The sequence below is a fragment of the Falco cherrug genome, chromosome 14, assembly GCF_023634085.1.
Source record: "Falco cherrug isolate bFalChe1 chromosome 14, bFalChe1.pri, whole genome shotgun sequence".
Lineage (NCBI taxonomy): Eukaryota > Metazoa > Chordata > Aves > Falconiformes > Falconidae > Falco > Falco cherrug.
This window is the reverse complement of record NC_073710.1, coordinates 12,992,440-13,009,214: the sequence shown is the minus strand read 5'-3', so window position 1 is coordinate 13,009,214 and position 16,775 is coordinate 12,992,440. Positions and strand designations below refer to the sequence as shown.

At 45.7% G+C, this 16,775-nt stretch overlaps 1 protein-coding gene and 1 long non-coding RNA gene across 3 annotated transcripts; one reads left to right on the top strand and one right to left on the bottom strand.

Annotated features, from left to right (window-relative positions):
- The first annotated feature begins 341 nt into the window (after nt 1-341).
- On the top strand, nt 342-16,775 carry CMTM3 (CKLF like MARVEL transmembrane domain containing 3). The gene is made up of 5 exons (XM_055726431.1): nt 342-535; nt 9,836-9,991; nt 11,764-11,859; nt 13,094-13,211; nt 14,859-16,775. Exons 1-5 carry the CDS (start codon nt 425-427, stop codon nt 14,885-14,887), a joined length of 510 nt encoding a protein of 169 aa, XP_055582406.1. The 5' UTR covers nt 342-424; the 3' UTR covers nt 14,888-16,775.
- LOC129737334 (uncharacterized) lies at nt 562-5,037 on the bottom strand. 2 transcript variants are annotated; one of them, XR_008735077.1, is made up of 3 exons: nt 4,851-5,037; nt 1,212-4,482; nt 562-1,037 (listed from the first exon to the last, which is right to left on the bottom strand). It is a non-coding gene; the product is annotated as an uncharacterized LOC129737334 (long non-coding RNA). The 2 variants fall into 2 exon arrangements; XR_008735078.1 differs by having other exon boundaries at nt 562-2,628; nt 4,339-4,482.

Sequence of the window (16,775 nt, the reverse complement as noted above, 5' to 3'; positions counted from 1 at the left end):
CCGCCGCCCGCCTCGGGGCATGGGGCGGGCACGGCAGCCCCGCGGCGCGGCCAGGCCGGCGGTGGGTCCGCGGTACCGGTCACCGGGGCTCGGGGGGCGCCTGGGGGAGGCGGTGGGGGCCGGGGCAGCCCCGCCAGCACTGGGCACGGGCCCCCACCGGCGGCCCCCGGAGCGCCGGGCTGGCGGCACCGGGCTGCCCCTGCGGGATCCCGCCGCGGCGCCGCAGGGCCCGGGGGCAGCCCGCGGAGGACACCACCCCCCACCCCTACACTGGGGGATGCTGAAACTTTTTTTCACGTTTCCGCAGTGTCACGGCTTCCGCTTCCCTCCTTAAAAAAAAAAAAAAAAAAAACACACCACCCCCCGCCCAGCCCAGCGCCGAGCCGCCCCCGGCCGCTCCCGCCAGCCCGCGGCCGCCGCAGCCATGGAGGAGCCCGAGGCCGGGGGGGCCGCGCCGGCGCCGGGGCTGCGCTCGCTCCTGCCGCCCCGGGAGTTCCTCTGCTCCCGCAAGGGGCAGCTGCTCCTCGCCGAGACGGTAAGGGTAGGGGCTGCTCCCGGGGCTCGGGGGGGTGGGGGTCTGGGGGGCCGGGGGCGCCGGCCGTGCCCCCCGTAAGGCTCCGGGCCCCCCGTGCGGGCGGGGGGCAGCCCGGGGCGGGGGAACAACTCCGCTCGGGCCGTGCGGCTGTCCCAGCACGGTGGGGGGAGCGGGGCCGCAGGGGCTGTCGGCTGCGTTCGGGCACAGCGCGCTGGGAAACCCACATAGCCCTTGGGTCAAGCTTGCGGTGCCCGGCGTGTGCCCCCCGGCAGGACCCCCCCCCCCCAGCCAGAGCTGCCTTCGGTGCACTGTAACCCACTCGCAGCGTGAGCCCGGACACCACCCGCCACCCACCCGACCCTGTTTTCTCTGTGGGCCACGGGCACGGCTGGACCCACTGTTTGTCCCTCGTACCTCAGGGAAGTCCTCACTCGTTCCTCTCCGATGCGTGGCATGGCGTAGGGCATCGCGATCTCAGCTTGCGAGGCAGCCAGCGCGCCCGCTGTGACAGCACCGAACAGTCACCCCTAGGACACGCTTCGTCAGGCCATGGATGCCCAGGTTCCAGGGTCAGGGCTGGCGGCAATCACAGGCCTCTGACTTTCAGTGTAACGTTTTACCTGTGAAGGCTCAAAGCCTGACCACTGACCCCCACCCCCCGGCACCGACCGCTTACCCATGGCTAGCGGGTGTTCCACAACCAGCGGTGAAATCGGCAGAAGTTGTTAGTGGAGTAAGATTAGACCTTCAGCATCATTTATACCAGAAACAATGAAATCTGAACACCTAAGTTCTCTTCTAATTTTAGCTGGAGTTTTGATAGCCGGTAGTCAAATCCCAGGAGAGCCCAAACTAGTAGCCAGGTACAGGGAGCGTTCAGATGTGTGTGTGGCTCAGGCTGTCCGCGGCGCTGGCTCGGGGAAGGGAACACGGACATTCAAGGACATTCAAGCAAGAGCCAGGGATGGCAGGGGCAGGAGGCAGCAATGTCACCAGGCTCCCTGACCAGCCCTTCTCTGCCCGCCCCGTGGCAGGCAGCACTGGGAACAGCCAGGAGGTGCGAGGCTTTGGGAGGAAAAACCGTTTGCTCAGGAGACGAGGACACGATGGGGAACACAGAGCTCAGGCGGGGTAGCAGCAGGCCACGGGCTGTATCAGCTCCACCGAAAACGCTGTAAAAATTCCAGGTACCCACCATTGCTCATACCCAGCTGTAGATTACAAACCCGCACATTCAAAAGGTATCAAAGCCCAACTAACTCTGCTCCTTTGGCGGATATTTTTGTTACGTACTGTAATGTTATACTGGAATTTCCTATACAAGCTTACAGCCAGTAAATTATGCTTTTCAGAAAGCCTGGCTTTTTAACATCTCTGAATGATGACATGTTTGAGGAATACTGTTTTGGTCATGGGATCAGACTCACCCTTTTGTTGTCGTAGAGAAGCACTGGTTATGCCTCCTTGGAGTAAATAAAAACCACTCTGTCTTGACAAAACAGGGATTTATCCTTTGTAAGGCCACTCAGGGCTTCCTGAGGGTTTGGCCGGCTGAAGGCAGCTCTAAAATCCTGTCTGAAGCTGCAGCGAAGCTTTCTGCGTGCTCCTTGCAGGCCAGCCCCTGTGCTTTAGGACGATGTTTCCTGGCAGAGGGGAGGCAGCAGTAGTTTCTCTCCAGTTGTCTCCAGCTTTGCCAGAAGCCCTTGAAGACAACACAGGCCCCATAATAAATCCAGTCTGTATACAGTTAGAGAAATGCAGTGCCACATAATTGTAAATGAGTCCAAGTTAAATCTATCATAGTTTAAATCTGTTTCATCTTTAGCTTTGTCTTGAACGTTTGATTTTTCCTCTTTGACACAGCACTGCTGTGGGGTGGGGTTGGGTTCAGCATAAACGTATGTAAATAATGTTCATGCGAGACAGGTTTTCAATAGTGTCTTTTGTTCAGAAACAAAATGGGGTTCTCATTATTGTTACCAGATCTCTCTGTCACGTTATTACTTAGCAGCTTGGCAAGTCACAAGAAGCGTGCCTTATTTCTCATGCATGTGCCAGCACCTCTGCAGGTAGATCAGACGTTCTCTGTTCAGCTGCAGGAAGTGCCAAGTCAGTTTTCTCAACATTTAGAAAGCAAACCACCATATACTAAAAAATACATCACAGCCAAAGCAAGGCAGCAACTTGCCGACATGTCTTGGCAGGGGCAGACGGTATAACCATAACTTCTCCTTTCTGGTCCATGACAGAAAGGGAACAGGGGCCGGCTTCAGCAGATTCCCTCAGCCAGTGGCCACGCTGCGTGTGCGCTTGGTGGGAGGAACTTCATTAAGAAGCCCTGGTTTGCCCAGCGGCTGGCAAATGGTCGTTTCAGCTGCCATAAGCTATAGCAGACCCACTTAGACTTTGTCAATTAAGACAACTGCCACACTCACAGCCACCTGTTCCCTTCCCTTGCACCGCTGGCCACGGCCGGGAGCCCAGGCACCCACATCACGACTCAGGGCCACCCAGGGGAGGGGGCGCAGGCAGCTGCACCGGCAGCGTGGGAACTCAGCGCGGCCGGCGAGGATTGCTGAGTTGAGATGGAAGGAAGCTGCTATAGCCACTTCTTAGAAATAACGTTTACACATGTTTTCACATGGAGCGAGTAAGGATCTTCACAATGTGAGGGTGTCATTTACATGTTGGCACATAAACTGCTCTGTGGGCTGGCAAGTCAGGGCACTCCGGCGCTGCCTCTACAACAGGTCAGGCTGGTGAAGCAGCTGATTACTGCTAGAAGCTTAATTACAATCGCAAATCGTATTCCGAAGAGGATGTTCCCCCCACCCCGTTCCTTTTCCTTTTGATCTTCCTGCCTTATTAATTTTTTACTCCACCTGGGGTAGCTACACAGCCACAAAGAAGCAGTAACATGAAGTACATGCATACGCTTTGCTGTCTCTTCTGATCCTATTTATTCTCACTGTCTTGCACTTTCTAATCACCATTCTTTATCTCCCAGGTTAATTCTTTTCTCTTTCTTTTTTCCTTTCTATTCTCTCCCCATAGCATTATTTCTTCCATATATCTTTAACAGTCTTGTTAAGGTACTCATTTTTCCTAAACACTTAAGTTACTGTCTTGAAGGTCAGCATCTCATCCATGCTCTTTTCCCCCCTTAAGAGATGCATTTTTCAGTTGCCTCCGTCCTGTGTTGGAACTATTTAACAGCCACTCCTGTATCTGCCACCAGAGCGTGTCCAGGTGAGATCCACAGTGACACATTCTGCTGCTCACCCCAGCTATTGCAGTCAAGCTTTTGTGTTTGTCCTGATGACTGCTTTAATTGGCACCCCCTTAGGCCCCTGAAGCCAGCATCAGTGGCAGAACATATTTTTTTCATAAAAATGTAGTATGAATACGTAAGGTGGTCCCGTATAAGGTGTGTCACTACAAAGTGACACAAAGGATGCAGAAATCATTGTGCCCGTTTGTCTCTGCTCCCATCTTCTGTCTTTTCAGTCTTCTCTGAACTGACCTTCATAACTGAAACTTGCAGCTGCTCTGTGCAAAGCCTCCTTCTTCGAAGACGACCCCCTGTGCCTTTCTCTGGGTCTGTAGCCAGGAGGAGACCCTTGCAACCAATTCTGGAGGAACCAAGAACTTCACCTCCGTGACAAGTACAACAGGGAAGCAAGTTGCTGAATAGCAGAGACCACTAAGCCATCCACTTCCTCTGGCTGCCATTAAACCGTAACAAAACACACTCTTGCCCACAGAGCACCCTGCTAGCCGCTTTTAAAACTGCTGAAGCAAACCTGTTCTTTCCCATGGAGGGGAAGCGAGGGGCAGGCACTCGACCCAGGTGGAGGGCGCTGGGGTGTGTGTCGGAGCATGCACTGATGTCAGCTGCTTCCCGGCATCCGCATCATTCCCAGTGGGCTGCAACGGGGCTGTTCTCCCTGCACAGAGGAGACAAACGCCTTCACGCTCTGCCATGACCTCAGCACTGCAGCAGCCTTCCCTCCCTTCAGGGGCACAGTGCTCTCTAACCATTGTATTGAATTATTTTTTATACCTTAAATTGCAAGCTGGTTATATGACAAAGTATAACTTCATAATGCCTGACCAGTTTAAGCAGCGCAGCAACACAATATTAAGTAATAATGACATGGGAGAAAATTACTTTTTGGAACAGAGTACCAAAGTTCCTTTAAAAAAGAAAAAGTAATATGTAATAGTTCTCTTCTATGTACATTCTCATTCCCACAGAAAAGGTGCTCAATGAAGGACCAGGCTGCTTTTCTGCCAGGGTTTTTTAAAATCTTACCACTGCCAGACCATGAAAGGATCCTGTTCCGTTCTTTGCTGCACTAGAGCTTGCTGCATCTGAATACTCCTCCACAGTGAAGCTGGCAGCAATCCCATTAACCTTTCCACAGCAGTGCAGGAACACCTCAGGCTCCCAGCTGCTACTGATGTAAGGATGCAATCCCAAGGGAAAAAGAAACCCCTTGTCTAAAGCTAAAACATCCTTGGGTTTTTTATTCCCAGAAGCAGCGGTGCTTTCTGAGTCTGAAAGTGCTAGAAATGAACTTGCAACTGCATTGAGCCCTCACCAACTTCCTCTCTAGCTGGTGTTTGGTTGGTGGTTGGTTTTTTTCTTTAGCACAGACACAGAGCTGTTACAGAAATCACAAGACCCCATTGCTTGACCTTTCTCTGAAATCACTTTTAAACACACAGCTTCAAGAAAAGACAGTGCAGAACAACTGTGATGTTCAGCGGATCATTTGACGGTCTCTAGAGGGCTCAGGGTAGAGTCTGAAGGTTGCTTTTGAGTTTGTCATTTTTAGAGCAACTTTCAGTTTGCCAGGGATTTCTCTCAAAGACATGAAGTCTGGAAAAGTCAGTCAGTAGGTGTTCGTTAATTCTGGGTACAGACTGGCACATCAGTGTATTTATTGTGTGAGAAGTAGATTTTTAAAATTACCAAATCTTTAGATGACATCAAATACTTCAGTTAGTGGCACTGCAATTAAATAGACAAGATAACAGGAAACCTATTCACTTTTATAATTCAGAAAAGAAATAATGGATAATATCCAGTATTGCTGATGAGTCTGTGCACTCCACCTGTCAGAGGGGGAAATGAACTCTAAACAAAAGAGAAACATCGTTGAAAGCTGACAGCTTTGTGGGCTCTTGTATTACACAGGGCTGTGCCCAAGTTACCAAGTAGATCTGGCATAAAAAACCACATCAGGGCTGCAACATGGCCACGGAGGAGACAAAAATAAGAAAGCCAAAAAACAAGCTGCAGCACCACAGCCATCACCTGACAGAGCATTCAGGCACCTCCTTCCTTTTGCTTCTCTTGCTTTAATGTGTACCTGCCTCCCCTTCCAGCCGTGCCTCAATGAAGGCTGTAGCATTTGGAAAAAAACAAAACCAAAAAAACTTTCAAACTCTTGTTCTCAAATTCTGGTCTGCTATTTTACAGTGTCTGTGTCACATAAAATTTTCCTTGGGCCTTTTCAGGCTCTGAATGCCTCCAAAACAAGGAACGATGCTTAACTGGAGAGCAATTGCACACTTCATGTCAGATTATTTCCCTTTTACTATTATCATCAATAATCCATTTGAAAGCAAAGGGGTTCCTGCAAATGAAGCGTGATTTTTTGTTTTAAGGCGGCCTTGACATGCACTTTCCCTGTACAATGGGATGCTGACAGGCAGGGTCAGGAGCAGAGAGCTGGCATGGGCTGGACACAGACGACCACTTAGAGTGGCAGTGACAGCCAAAGCACAGTTAGTGTTCGTCATTTGAGCAACTAACTGGCCTGGTAACTAATTTTGAAATGGACAGCTAGTGTTTCCCCAGGTTCCAGCTTCTCTGGATCAGACTGAGTTAGAAGGCTGAAGTGCTCAGACTGATCCTTTTGTCTCTTCAGCAACTTTACCTTGCACCAAAGCAGGAATCCCACCAGCATGTTGGAGCAGGAGCCCCTTGGCGCGCTCTTGCCACAAAACAAGTGTCCGTTTGCATCCCCAGCCACATCAGAGCAGGGTCTGATCAAGTTCTGAATCATGGACTCTACAGCTGTGTTTCGTCTGCTTCCACTATCATCATTTTGATTTCCTTATCAGGCACTCGGAAAGAGCGAAGGAAAATTGACAGATTCTGTGCAATCTTAGGGTCCAAAACTTTAAATTCTTTGATTCTTTTCTTAAAAGACTTCTCCCAAATCCTCATCCTCTTTTTTTTCCACCATTTTTTGACAACAAAACAGGGCACTGCACTGCATTTCAAACCATGTAGACCTGCCCAGGGCCGTCAGGGTGAGGGGAGCACAGTGGGAACCTTACGTTACACAAATTACCATCAGGCTGATCTTAAGAGAACAGAAAGGCTCTTTGTCTCACCCAACAGTTAACGCTTCCGACAGTACAACTTTTTCTCTGCATAAAGGCAGGCAGAGTGCAGGAATTACTGTATCAAACAGAATCGAGATCAAAGTGATCTCTACCATGCATCTTCAACTTACATATCTGAAATGTGCCTCTCTGCCTCCTCTCACTGCTGTGGTATGATGTATTATTTAATACTGCATTTAATCCTTTCATGAGAGATCTAACAAGTTTAGTTCAGGTCTGATGTGCTGCTGTTGAAAGGGGGTTGGTCGGCAGGACCTATCCTGAATGCATCTCCCTGCTGCTGCTCGTCCCTGCACACTTCTCTGTCTCTCCATCTCCGCTATCGCACACTCCTGTAGCCAGAAAAAGGATTTTTTTTTTTTTTTTTTCAGCACCAGAAGAAAAAGACAAAGCATCCTAACTACATGGTGGTTTCTTTTTAAACCAAGAAAAGATGAAACCACGTCTACATTATGTTCCACAAATGCCAGCGAAGCAGATTCACAGAGCTGAAGTCCAGTCCTTTCTGGTTTTATTCCATAGGGGTGGAAAAGGAATAGGCAGTATGATAGGAAGAAGTCGTCCTCTCTCCTCTCAGTAATTTTCAAGTTCTGTTACATCCACTTCTCTTGAAATAGTACCTGGCACTTTTCATTCACAGAAATAAAATACCACATTAAGGATAAGATAGCAAATGAGTTCCTTCCACTATATCCGAACTCTAGAAAACACTGCTGAGAAGCTATGTAAGCCATAAGCAACAAAAAAAATAGGAAAACAACAACAAATAGGGTAAATATTATCAGGTAACAGGCCTTGATGCACAAGTGAACTCTGTATTTAACCGGATCAGTTTCTTACAACTCAGTGAAACAAGAACACTAAATAGATAGAAACATTTAAAGATAAATATAGTATCTTACTAAAAATATCACATCCTCTCAAACTTTACCACCCAGTCCTAATAGATCAAAACAATATACTCCATCCAGCTGTTGTCATCCAGGTCAAGAACTGACTGCTTTCCCCAAAACCTAAGCTTAGAATAAAGGCTTGTTAATTAATTAAAGAAATCATTTCAACAGGTTTGAACTGCTCTGTTGCCCCCTACACCTAAATGGGCTCTTCTGATACATGTATTTGTGGGTTGACTGACCCCTCATAGGAGTAATTGTTAATCAATAATTAACTGTAGGAGCCTTATCATTCAAGTATAATGATTTTTTTTTGATGTACAGGTGGTTCCCAGGAACACATGGTAGCAGCAAGCAAAGAAATTCATAGATCTGAAATGTAATGAGGTAAATTCATTGATCACAGTCCGCACATTATTTAGGCTTTTCAAGAAGCCACGTCTGCCTTCAGACATGCCAGCTGGGGGAAAAGAATACATCTGTTTCCAGTATTATATGAGGGAGTGTGGATAACTGGCTAGCTGAAAAGGGTCACATAGACATAGTCCCGCTGGCTGGACAAAAATGCACATCGCTCTCAGCTTATCTGAAGTAAAGCAAAAATACACTATCCCTGGCTGTTCTTGTTACACAGTAACAGGAAGATCGCGGTGGGAAAAGAATGTTGCAGGTGGGAACAGGTAACTACAGAAGAGAAACTAGGGGCGGGCTTGATATTTAGGCAACTAACCAGTAATGAGCTTAACTTTTGTAATATGTATGAGCTAATTATAACAAGGCCTAAAAGGTGACTGTAAGGCACAATAAACGAAGTCTGCTGATCACTCATATTGAGTGACTGTGTCTTCCCTCCGTTGCGACAAGGGAGAATGTCAGCATCCCCATTTCAAATTTAGAAGTTAAAAAACTTGTAATCTAATGCTCAAACAGTACCTACTGCTACACTGACCAAAAGCATCCCTGAGCATTGCTAAGGCACGGATTTGTCTTCAGGAGGGCAGAGTGAATAGAGCAGCTCAGGTATAAACTAGCTCATAACACTTGCACTTGCAGAAAATGTTTTATTCAGTATACTAGCAACGTTTTGTATTTTAAGCTAAATATGAACAAGCCAGCAACCAGTTACCACGCAAGGTTGCAGAGCAGTAGGGCTGGAGCCTCTTCTTACCAAGTTTCTCCATGGCCCCCTCACCTCCCGCTTCCACAAATACAGTAGCTGAAAGTCCAGAAGTGTAGCAAGCACTTCGGTACAGTCTGGTTTCTGTAAAAAAAGCATCTTTAGCCATTTTCCCACTGTGAAAATTCCTATTTAGAGCCATAAACGACATTCTAAAAGTATTTTAATTGAATGGGAAAACAAATGCCCTTTTTATTCTTTTGCAGAGTTAGGAAACATCATGGAGAGAAAACAAATCTATGGGAGTTAGCTATCCTATTACTCTCTAAAACAGCTGTCTACAGCGGAAAACTAGAACCAGAGACTTCCAGAAATCACAGAATAATTAGTTCTCAGTTCTTATCTATCCATCAGTAGCAGACTTTTTTTTTCCAACTCTAAGCAGATTATACATGCTAAGTTACTTTGGGCTATCTGAGCAATGATTTGGGTTTCAAATGAGAACTGTCACAGCCAAAAGCTTAGAGCTCTGTTTGCTTGGCAATGCCCCGCTCTGTTTGCAGAATTATGTTGTCAGAACTGTTTACAATCTAGAGCAAATTATTGACTGGAGAGGTGCAAATCCACCGAGCAGCCTGGAAAGTCGATTTCACACGCACTGAAAGAAACACCATTACTTTAGATTTATTCCGTGCTAAATGAGAAAATTCATTTGGCCCAAGGGGAAAAAAAAAAAGTTGGAAGCAAGATATACCATCACCAGCAGTGCTGACAGGAACACGCAGGGAGAATAACGCTTCAAAGCTGCTCAGCTGCCTGAGGCTCTGCTATTTCATGCGAATAACTAGAGTTTTCCTTTTACTCTAGGTGCTGTCATTTATCATTTTTATCTGCTATATTGCATCTCTAGCTGCCTCTTTCATGATGGCACCACTCCTAGAGTTTCTGCTGGCACTATTTCTTTTTTTTGCCTACGCCTCTAAACTTAATGAGAAGTTTAAAGGACTCTACTGGCCTTTGACGGTAAGTGAAATGCACAATAGAAAAACACAAATGTAATTGTAGAGTGTAACATGAGTAAAAGGCACTATACAGGAGGCTGGGCTGTTAACGACTTCACCTCCTTATCAGAAGCTTGTCCACATTGCCTCTCATTCAGAAGGTCCCAAAGCACTCTTTACACTATGCTATACCACATCCTATAGCTTTCTTGGTGCTGACACAAAGTGTGGTTTTATTAAAGCACAGAATTTATGCGCCATTCCAGGCAAACAGCTTAGAGCTGCATCTTCAGAAGCAAGCAACATCAGCCCAACTGAATCTGCCCACTGCTGGGAGCAACTTAATAAATATTGCCACCCTTACAAATGAGGAAGCTGAGGCACGCTATATAGTAATGCACACGCTATACTAAAATGTTTTCAAGTTCTCAGATAAATGCTGTTGAGGTCAGTCATACTCACACGCAAACAAACTGGCAGCTGCTTCTGTGAAGGGGGAAGGCCCTGCAGCTGCCCAGTGACACAGGGAAATCCCTGGCTGCTCCCGGGGGCCGGCAGGTTGGTGGCTGCACTGGTGACTGCGCACTGGCCACTGGATGTCTCTGTTGCTTCAAATATACATTGCCAAGGGAGCATTTGTCTAGCAGTACACACACTTCCAAAAAATGCTAGTGTCATCGATCTGCATTCTCTTTTGGTACTGTCTAGCAATAGTTCATCGTAGTGAGATTTGAATTGGAGGTCTCAATATATAAAAATAACATTAGCAAGGCCACTGGTGGATATAACAATAGCAGTGACTTTTGACAGTGTGCGTGGTTTTTGTCTGGTAATCTCACTTCCATTGTTTTCCTGTTTTCTACATGCATCTGATTACAGAACTAAAACAAAGCACCTGTATGTTTATTATTACCATAATATACTCCAGTCACAGAGACCAGACCTTGTCCAGACTTCAGAAGAGTCGCGTTTCTTGTAGGATTTGTGCTTTGAGACATTCTCTTACTCATCCATCTGTTCCGAAAAGGCAGAAGGTCTAATTGTGAACACAGATTGAGATACCATTATTCCAGCTTACGTGATTTACACATGCCCTGGGAATCGCAGCTTTATTTAATACGCAGTTCAGAGACACCGTTGCTCCAGCACATCACTGCTTGTATTACAGGGCACAGCCCCTGCCCTGCTGAGATACAGTCTCAACCACAGAAGCCCCTAATTTGATGACAGCAACAGGTACAATCACTTCAGGCTAGCTGTTGGAGTTACAAGTATAAATCATAGTTTTAAACACTAAAAGTGTTTGGTTCCTAAACGAGACAGGCAGGGCTACTTCTATACAGAAACAAGCATGTGCCTGTTCCCCATGGGAACTGATAGGATCCTCCAGAGCCTTTGGTACCACAGGAGCTCTGCTTAGGGATGAAACCTTTTAAAGCACTTCAACTGATTCTTCCATGAGAGCCCTTGCAGCGCTCCAAGTTAAAAGATAGCCCTTCTCAGCCTGAAAAAAGGTCTGCCTGACATAAGCACGTTAGAAGCAGGATTTATACAGACGTCTGTAAGAGCAGAGGTTTATACCAAGATTCCAGTCATCTCCCATCTAAAGATATTTCCCAGATGAGCAATTCATCCACTACAAAATACCAGGCTGTAGTCACACTCCAGAATCGGGCAAGTCCACTGACGCAACAACGAAGGGTTTTAGTGGTCATTTCTGAAGTAATTTTTAGAGGAGTTTGTATGTTGGAATTACATGACTAATCGGAGCCTGCAACATTGGTTATTTTACAGGATTTCCTGCGGTGCGTCACTGCTGCCATTATTTACTTTGCCATTTCAATTGCTGCTGTCTCAAAATACAACGACGGAGCATCTAAAGCAGCAGGAGTAAGTAGATGTGAGCTCTCCACTCCAGTATTTCAGTGGACTGTGTATGCACATACCTCAGAAACAGTTCAATCTTGACCCCATTGCAAGTAGCAGAAGTTTCTTCAATTAACTAAATTAGATTTAGATTTGCCTAAAGGAAGGGAAAAAATGGTCAGTTATGTAGAAAAATCGGGTGTTAATCAATTAATCGGGTTTTTTTCATCCTAACAGTGCTGCTCAGTGTTAACTGTACTACTTAAGGAAGGCGTACAGGGAAGATAAATTTCTCTGTTCCTGCAAAGAACATAAAGATCTTTGAATAAGAGAGAATAATAATAGAAATCAAACTTGTAACTACTAAGGACAGTCTATATTAAGTAATTTCAACCTCCTACCTCTACTGCTTAGTTTTACTTGGGTAAGTTGAAGCTACAGCAGTGTCATTGTACCCTCCAGTATACAGACTGCACAGGAGAGAGCCTTTGTCATCAGCATTTTGTGTTCAGAAATAAGATACAGCCTCTCCATCTGCAACTTGACTCGAAGCATCAATAATGTATGCAACATAAATAAAATCTGCATAGTAATTTAAAAAGATGGGGAAGAACAATACCCAGGAGTGTTAGCCGGCAACCCTTGCCAAACCATCCCAAGTCCAACACAATTTTGAAACAAAAGACCTTGTTTTAAATTCTGTCACTCCATCTAGACATGAAACAACACAACACAGTGTTTCCCCTAGCTTCTCAGAGTGAAAACCATCCTACTCTCGCCACACTGCTGCTGCCTTGACACTAAATAGGTAACTTCAGAAGCATTTTATCTCAATCTAGTTCATTCTGCAAGATTCTTGCAAACCAGTAAAAAAATCATTTCCAGAGAAACTGAGGCAATTTCTTGGTGGCACAGAGATGCAGGTTACGTTCTCCTGTAGCTCCCAGTCCAGGCCAACGCTGGTGCTCAGAACATACCCAGAGCCAGAGAGGGAGGCAACCTGGAGAGCTGCTACGGACACCTCTGGAGCTGCAGGGATCACCGCTCAGAAATGAGCTGTGGTATAGCTGATGCCAGTGGCTCACGACACAATTCCCTTCCCTGCCTTTTTAGAAAGCCACAGGTCAAAAAAAAAAAAAAAAAAAAAATCAAGCCCAGGTTTTCTTCAGTAATTTTTCTTGCGTCAGTTAGGCTTATTTCAGTTTGCCATTGATGGACGTGACCTGTTATCAAGGACAGTACTATTTTGCCGTTTCAGGTGTTTGGGTTCATAGCCACAATAGTGTACGCCATTGATTTCTACATAACCTTCAATGACCTGGTTACTTTTCTCAAGCAAGGCAGTTCCGATTCCCCTGAAGGGCGCAAGTCAGAAGGTAGGTAAAATTCCCCGTGTGGGTTATACCAACGTGTAACAGGAGATTTTCTTCTCCATTTCGCCCTTCGCAGGGAAGCAAGAGCACTCACTAAGAACGGTTTCTGTTCTTGGGTACCTTGGTTTTGCATTCCTCAACTACGCTGCATTATGAAGCTGCTTAGTCTTAAGAAGTTGGAATTTTAGTGATTTATAAGGAGAACTAGCAAGCCAGGAATGTTAAGTTTCTCACAGTTTTGCGCCATCTAACTTTGAAAGGCCCCAGATCCAATTATAGAAACCACTGTGCAACACAGTTTTATCCTTTCGTCAAAATGTCTTACTTAAAAACAAACCTTTTTTTTTTTTAATAACAATTGAAATCCATTAGTCCACAGTCTTTTATGTCCAATAATGCTTTTCTCTTTAACTCTCTTTACCACGATTACCTGTTATCCAGGGTGAAGCTGTGACCATCTGTGGGTAAATGGCCTTTTTTCCAAAGGCCACACAGCATAAAATTAACAAGATCGCTATCAAATTTCTTACTAACATAGAAGGTACAGTCTACCTCAAATAAGACAGATCCACTCAGACAAAGATAAAAAGAGGGACCCGCTGTTGGGAGTTCAGACCCATTTCGAGCCAAGTCAGGACACAGGCAGCTATTTTGCAGCACCCCACGAGCCCAAACCAGGCATCGTGCCCCGGTGGCACTGCTCAGCACACCCACACAGATGAAAGAGACTGTTCCACACTTTAAAACAAAAAATCCAAGACCACCTGCCCCAAAACCAAAACCCCTCAAACCCAAAACCACCCCAGGATACGTACAGAATCCTAGAAGGTATATAGTAACACTAGAGCCTTTTCTAGGTGTTTTAGTACATTGTTAAATGTTTTGAAGGCTTTGGGCCAAAGAGACAAAAGAAGAATTCAAGGAATAGATCATAGGAAACAGACTGTAAGGACTGAGAACTGTTTATCCCTACTCAGAAGAAGATCAGGTGACAAGGGTACAAAATTAGGCTAAAGATTAGATCCGATTTCCCTGGAGATGGAGAGAGAAATATATAAACTTATCAATGCACAATCGTGCAGCTTTGTGCTGATGTGACGGTGCAAGAAGGGCTTTGCCCTGCAGCACCTTCCTCCAGCACCAGACTTACCTTCGCACTGCGGCTCTCAGCTGCTGAGCCCAGAAATCCCTTGCTTCCTTGAAAGCAGAGTCTCGAGCTTGGTGCCTCTGTAGGCCTGTTGGGATTTCTTAATATCTAAAAGCTTCTGGCTTTCAGACACGTTTAGCTGGCGGAGTGTAACCATGCCCGAGAGCAAGCAGCAACACCCTAGCACAGGAGGTATGCCTGCAGCAGACGTCCTCTGGGTGGCCACGCTAACAGTAACACCTCCACAAGCTCTCTCATCCCAGCTGTTACCTCTGTGGTGGGGGTCTGAGTCTCTCTCAGCAGCACTTCTCGAGTCCTTTGAAACACTATTTAAAGCTCTACCATGTTAACAAGAACTGTCATTTTACAAGCCTTTTCCTAAATATGTCACAGCCTTTGAAGCAGACACCTGCTGAAGAGCAACATCTCTTTCCTCGCAAAAGCTAAAACTGACGTGGACATTCCTACTTTTCATTTTCACTATTCCTTGTTTTACATTTCAGATGAGGACTCAGATTCTGACTCCGACTGAAGAACCCAACACCAACCAAGCACGAAGGGAAGATGATCAAGCACCTTCCTCTCTGCTGAATGCACTGCCAATTCAAATATCTCCTTTATTTCAGCCTTAGTAGCCTCTTTCCACCTCACTGTTTATGGAATCACCAAAGCACAGACAGGGCAGTGATGTGGAAAAGGAGACTATTCCCAATGCCATTAGATGCTTTTTCAGAGCTACAGATTTTACTTTAGTTCAACCTGCCCAAGGTCTGTATCCAAACACCACATCTCAATTCTCTGTTGCCCCTCCTCACTCAGCACTACAATGTACTGAGTAAACAGAACATAGTATTTTAAACATATAAGCAGAGCTTTTAATACACTTTACTTAATTCCAACTCTGTAACACTTAGAGCTTTTATACTTCTTGCTGTGCCAAAGAAGAGAGGCTTGGAATGCCTCTATTTGTATTTTTCTTGATTAACTAATAGTATTTCTTTATCTGAATATTCCGCTATCTCAAGCACTGAAGGCATAGATTGTAGTTAACACGTTGGTTTCAATACATTTGTATCCACTGCCTATCTGTGGCAAGAAAAAGCAACAACTGGAAACGTGTAGCAAGAACAAACCTCAAAGTATAATCGTGCCGCAGGGTGGCTGGCTCATCAAACATTCGGTATCACTTTTGTAAGCTGTTTGGATGGGGTCACATCTCATCTTCTGCAATTTCAGCACTGATACGAGGTAGAACAGACGAGGCATTGTCTTACCAGCCCCCTTCCTACCATTTGCATGGAAGCCCTTGCACACACAGCTAAGGAAGGCTTGCCAAACACCATCCAACAGTATTTGCCTATCAAAGCCTCCAAGTGTTTTACGCACAAGATACCATGGTCTGATTTCATGCTGTTGCAAACACTGGTCCTCCCACGAGTTTACTGTTTGTAAACTTAAAACTGTAAAACTCAGGATACCTGGGCCCCAGGAGGGCAACACATCCTTCCCACTGTGAAAAGGTAAAAAACCAACCTCCAAACTGAAGAATGTCTGCAATTAATTTCATTTTTGAGACCTCCCCCTCTTTTTGTGTGTGCGCTTTTCTGTTTCAGTTTGAGGTTTGGGTTTTTTCCCCCTGGAAGGACATGATTTATCTTGTGATCGAGTATTCTGGTGGAAAAGCCGCCTGATTTTACAAGAAGGTGTTTTTGTGGGTAGCACAACCTACCTTGAAATAATTTGTGTCCACTTACAGACACATACTGCTTGGAAGAAACATGGCATGCTCCTTATATATGGCAGCAGATAGGTCTATTGCAAAGAAACCTGTATGCATTAAAGAAAAAATTAATATAGTACCAGAACAGGTGGCCTTAAAAAGTAATTAAAATGAGAGCAGATGGTGCTAACACAGTAAATGAAACACCAGGATAAAACCATAAAGGCAGATTTCCTTTGGGAATAAATGACCACTGGGGTTCCAGTTCCCTGCCGGCAGCTGGCTGCTGACAGGCACAACCACGGTACCGAACAGCGAGCAGGTGCTTGGGAAGGTGCTGGCTGGACTCAGAGCTGCCTAACGGGCAGCTCCTACCTCTCCTCTTTCCAGACCACCGACAGAATAAAGGCAAAACAAACGGTTGCTTCTAGATGTGACAAATCATCTTCGATTTTATGAAAAAAATCTATGCATCTCTTCCTGTATGAAATTCTACCTTCCTTTCTCTTCTGTTGTCATATTTTACTGGCACGCACTGTGACGTCAGGGGACCTGGGCTCATTTTTTATATTCAATGGGTTTGTACTTCTCTTATTTTTATTAAAAAAAAAAAAAAAAAAATGTACTGCATGTCACAGCTGGAAACTTGTACATGGTTAGTATTTAGAAACCATGCTGGATTAAACCTCTTTTAACAGAA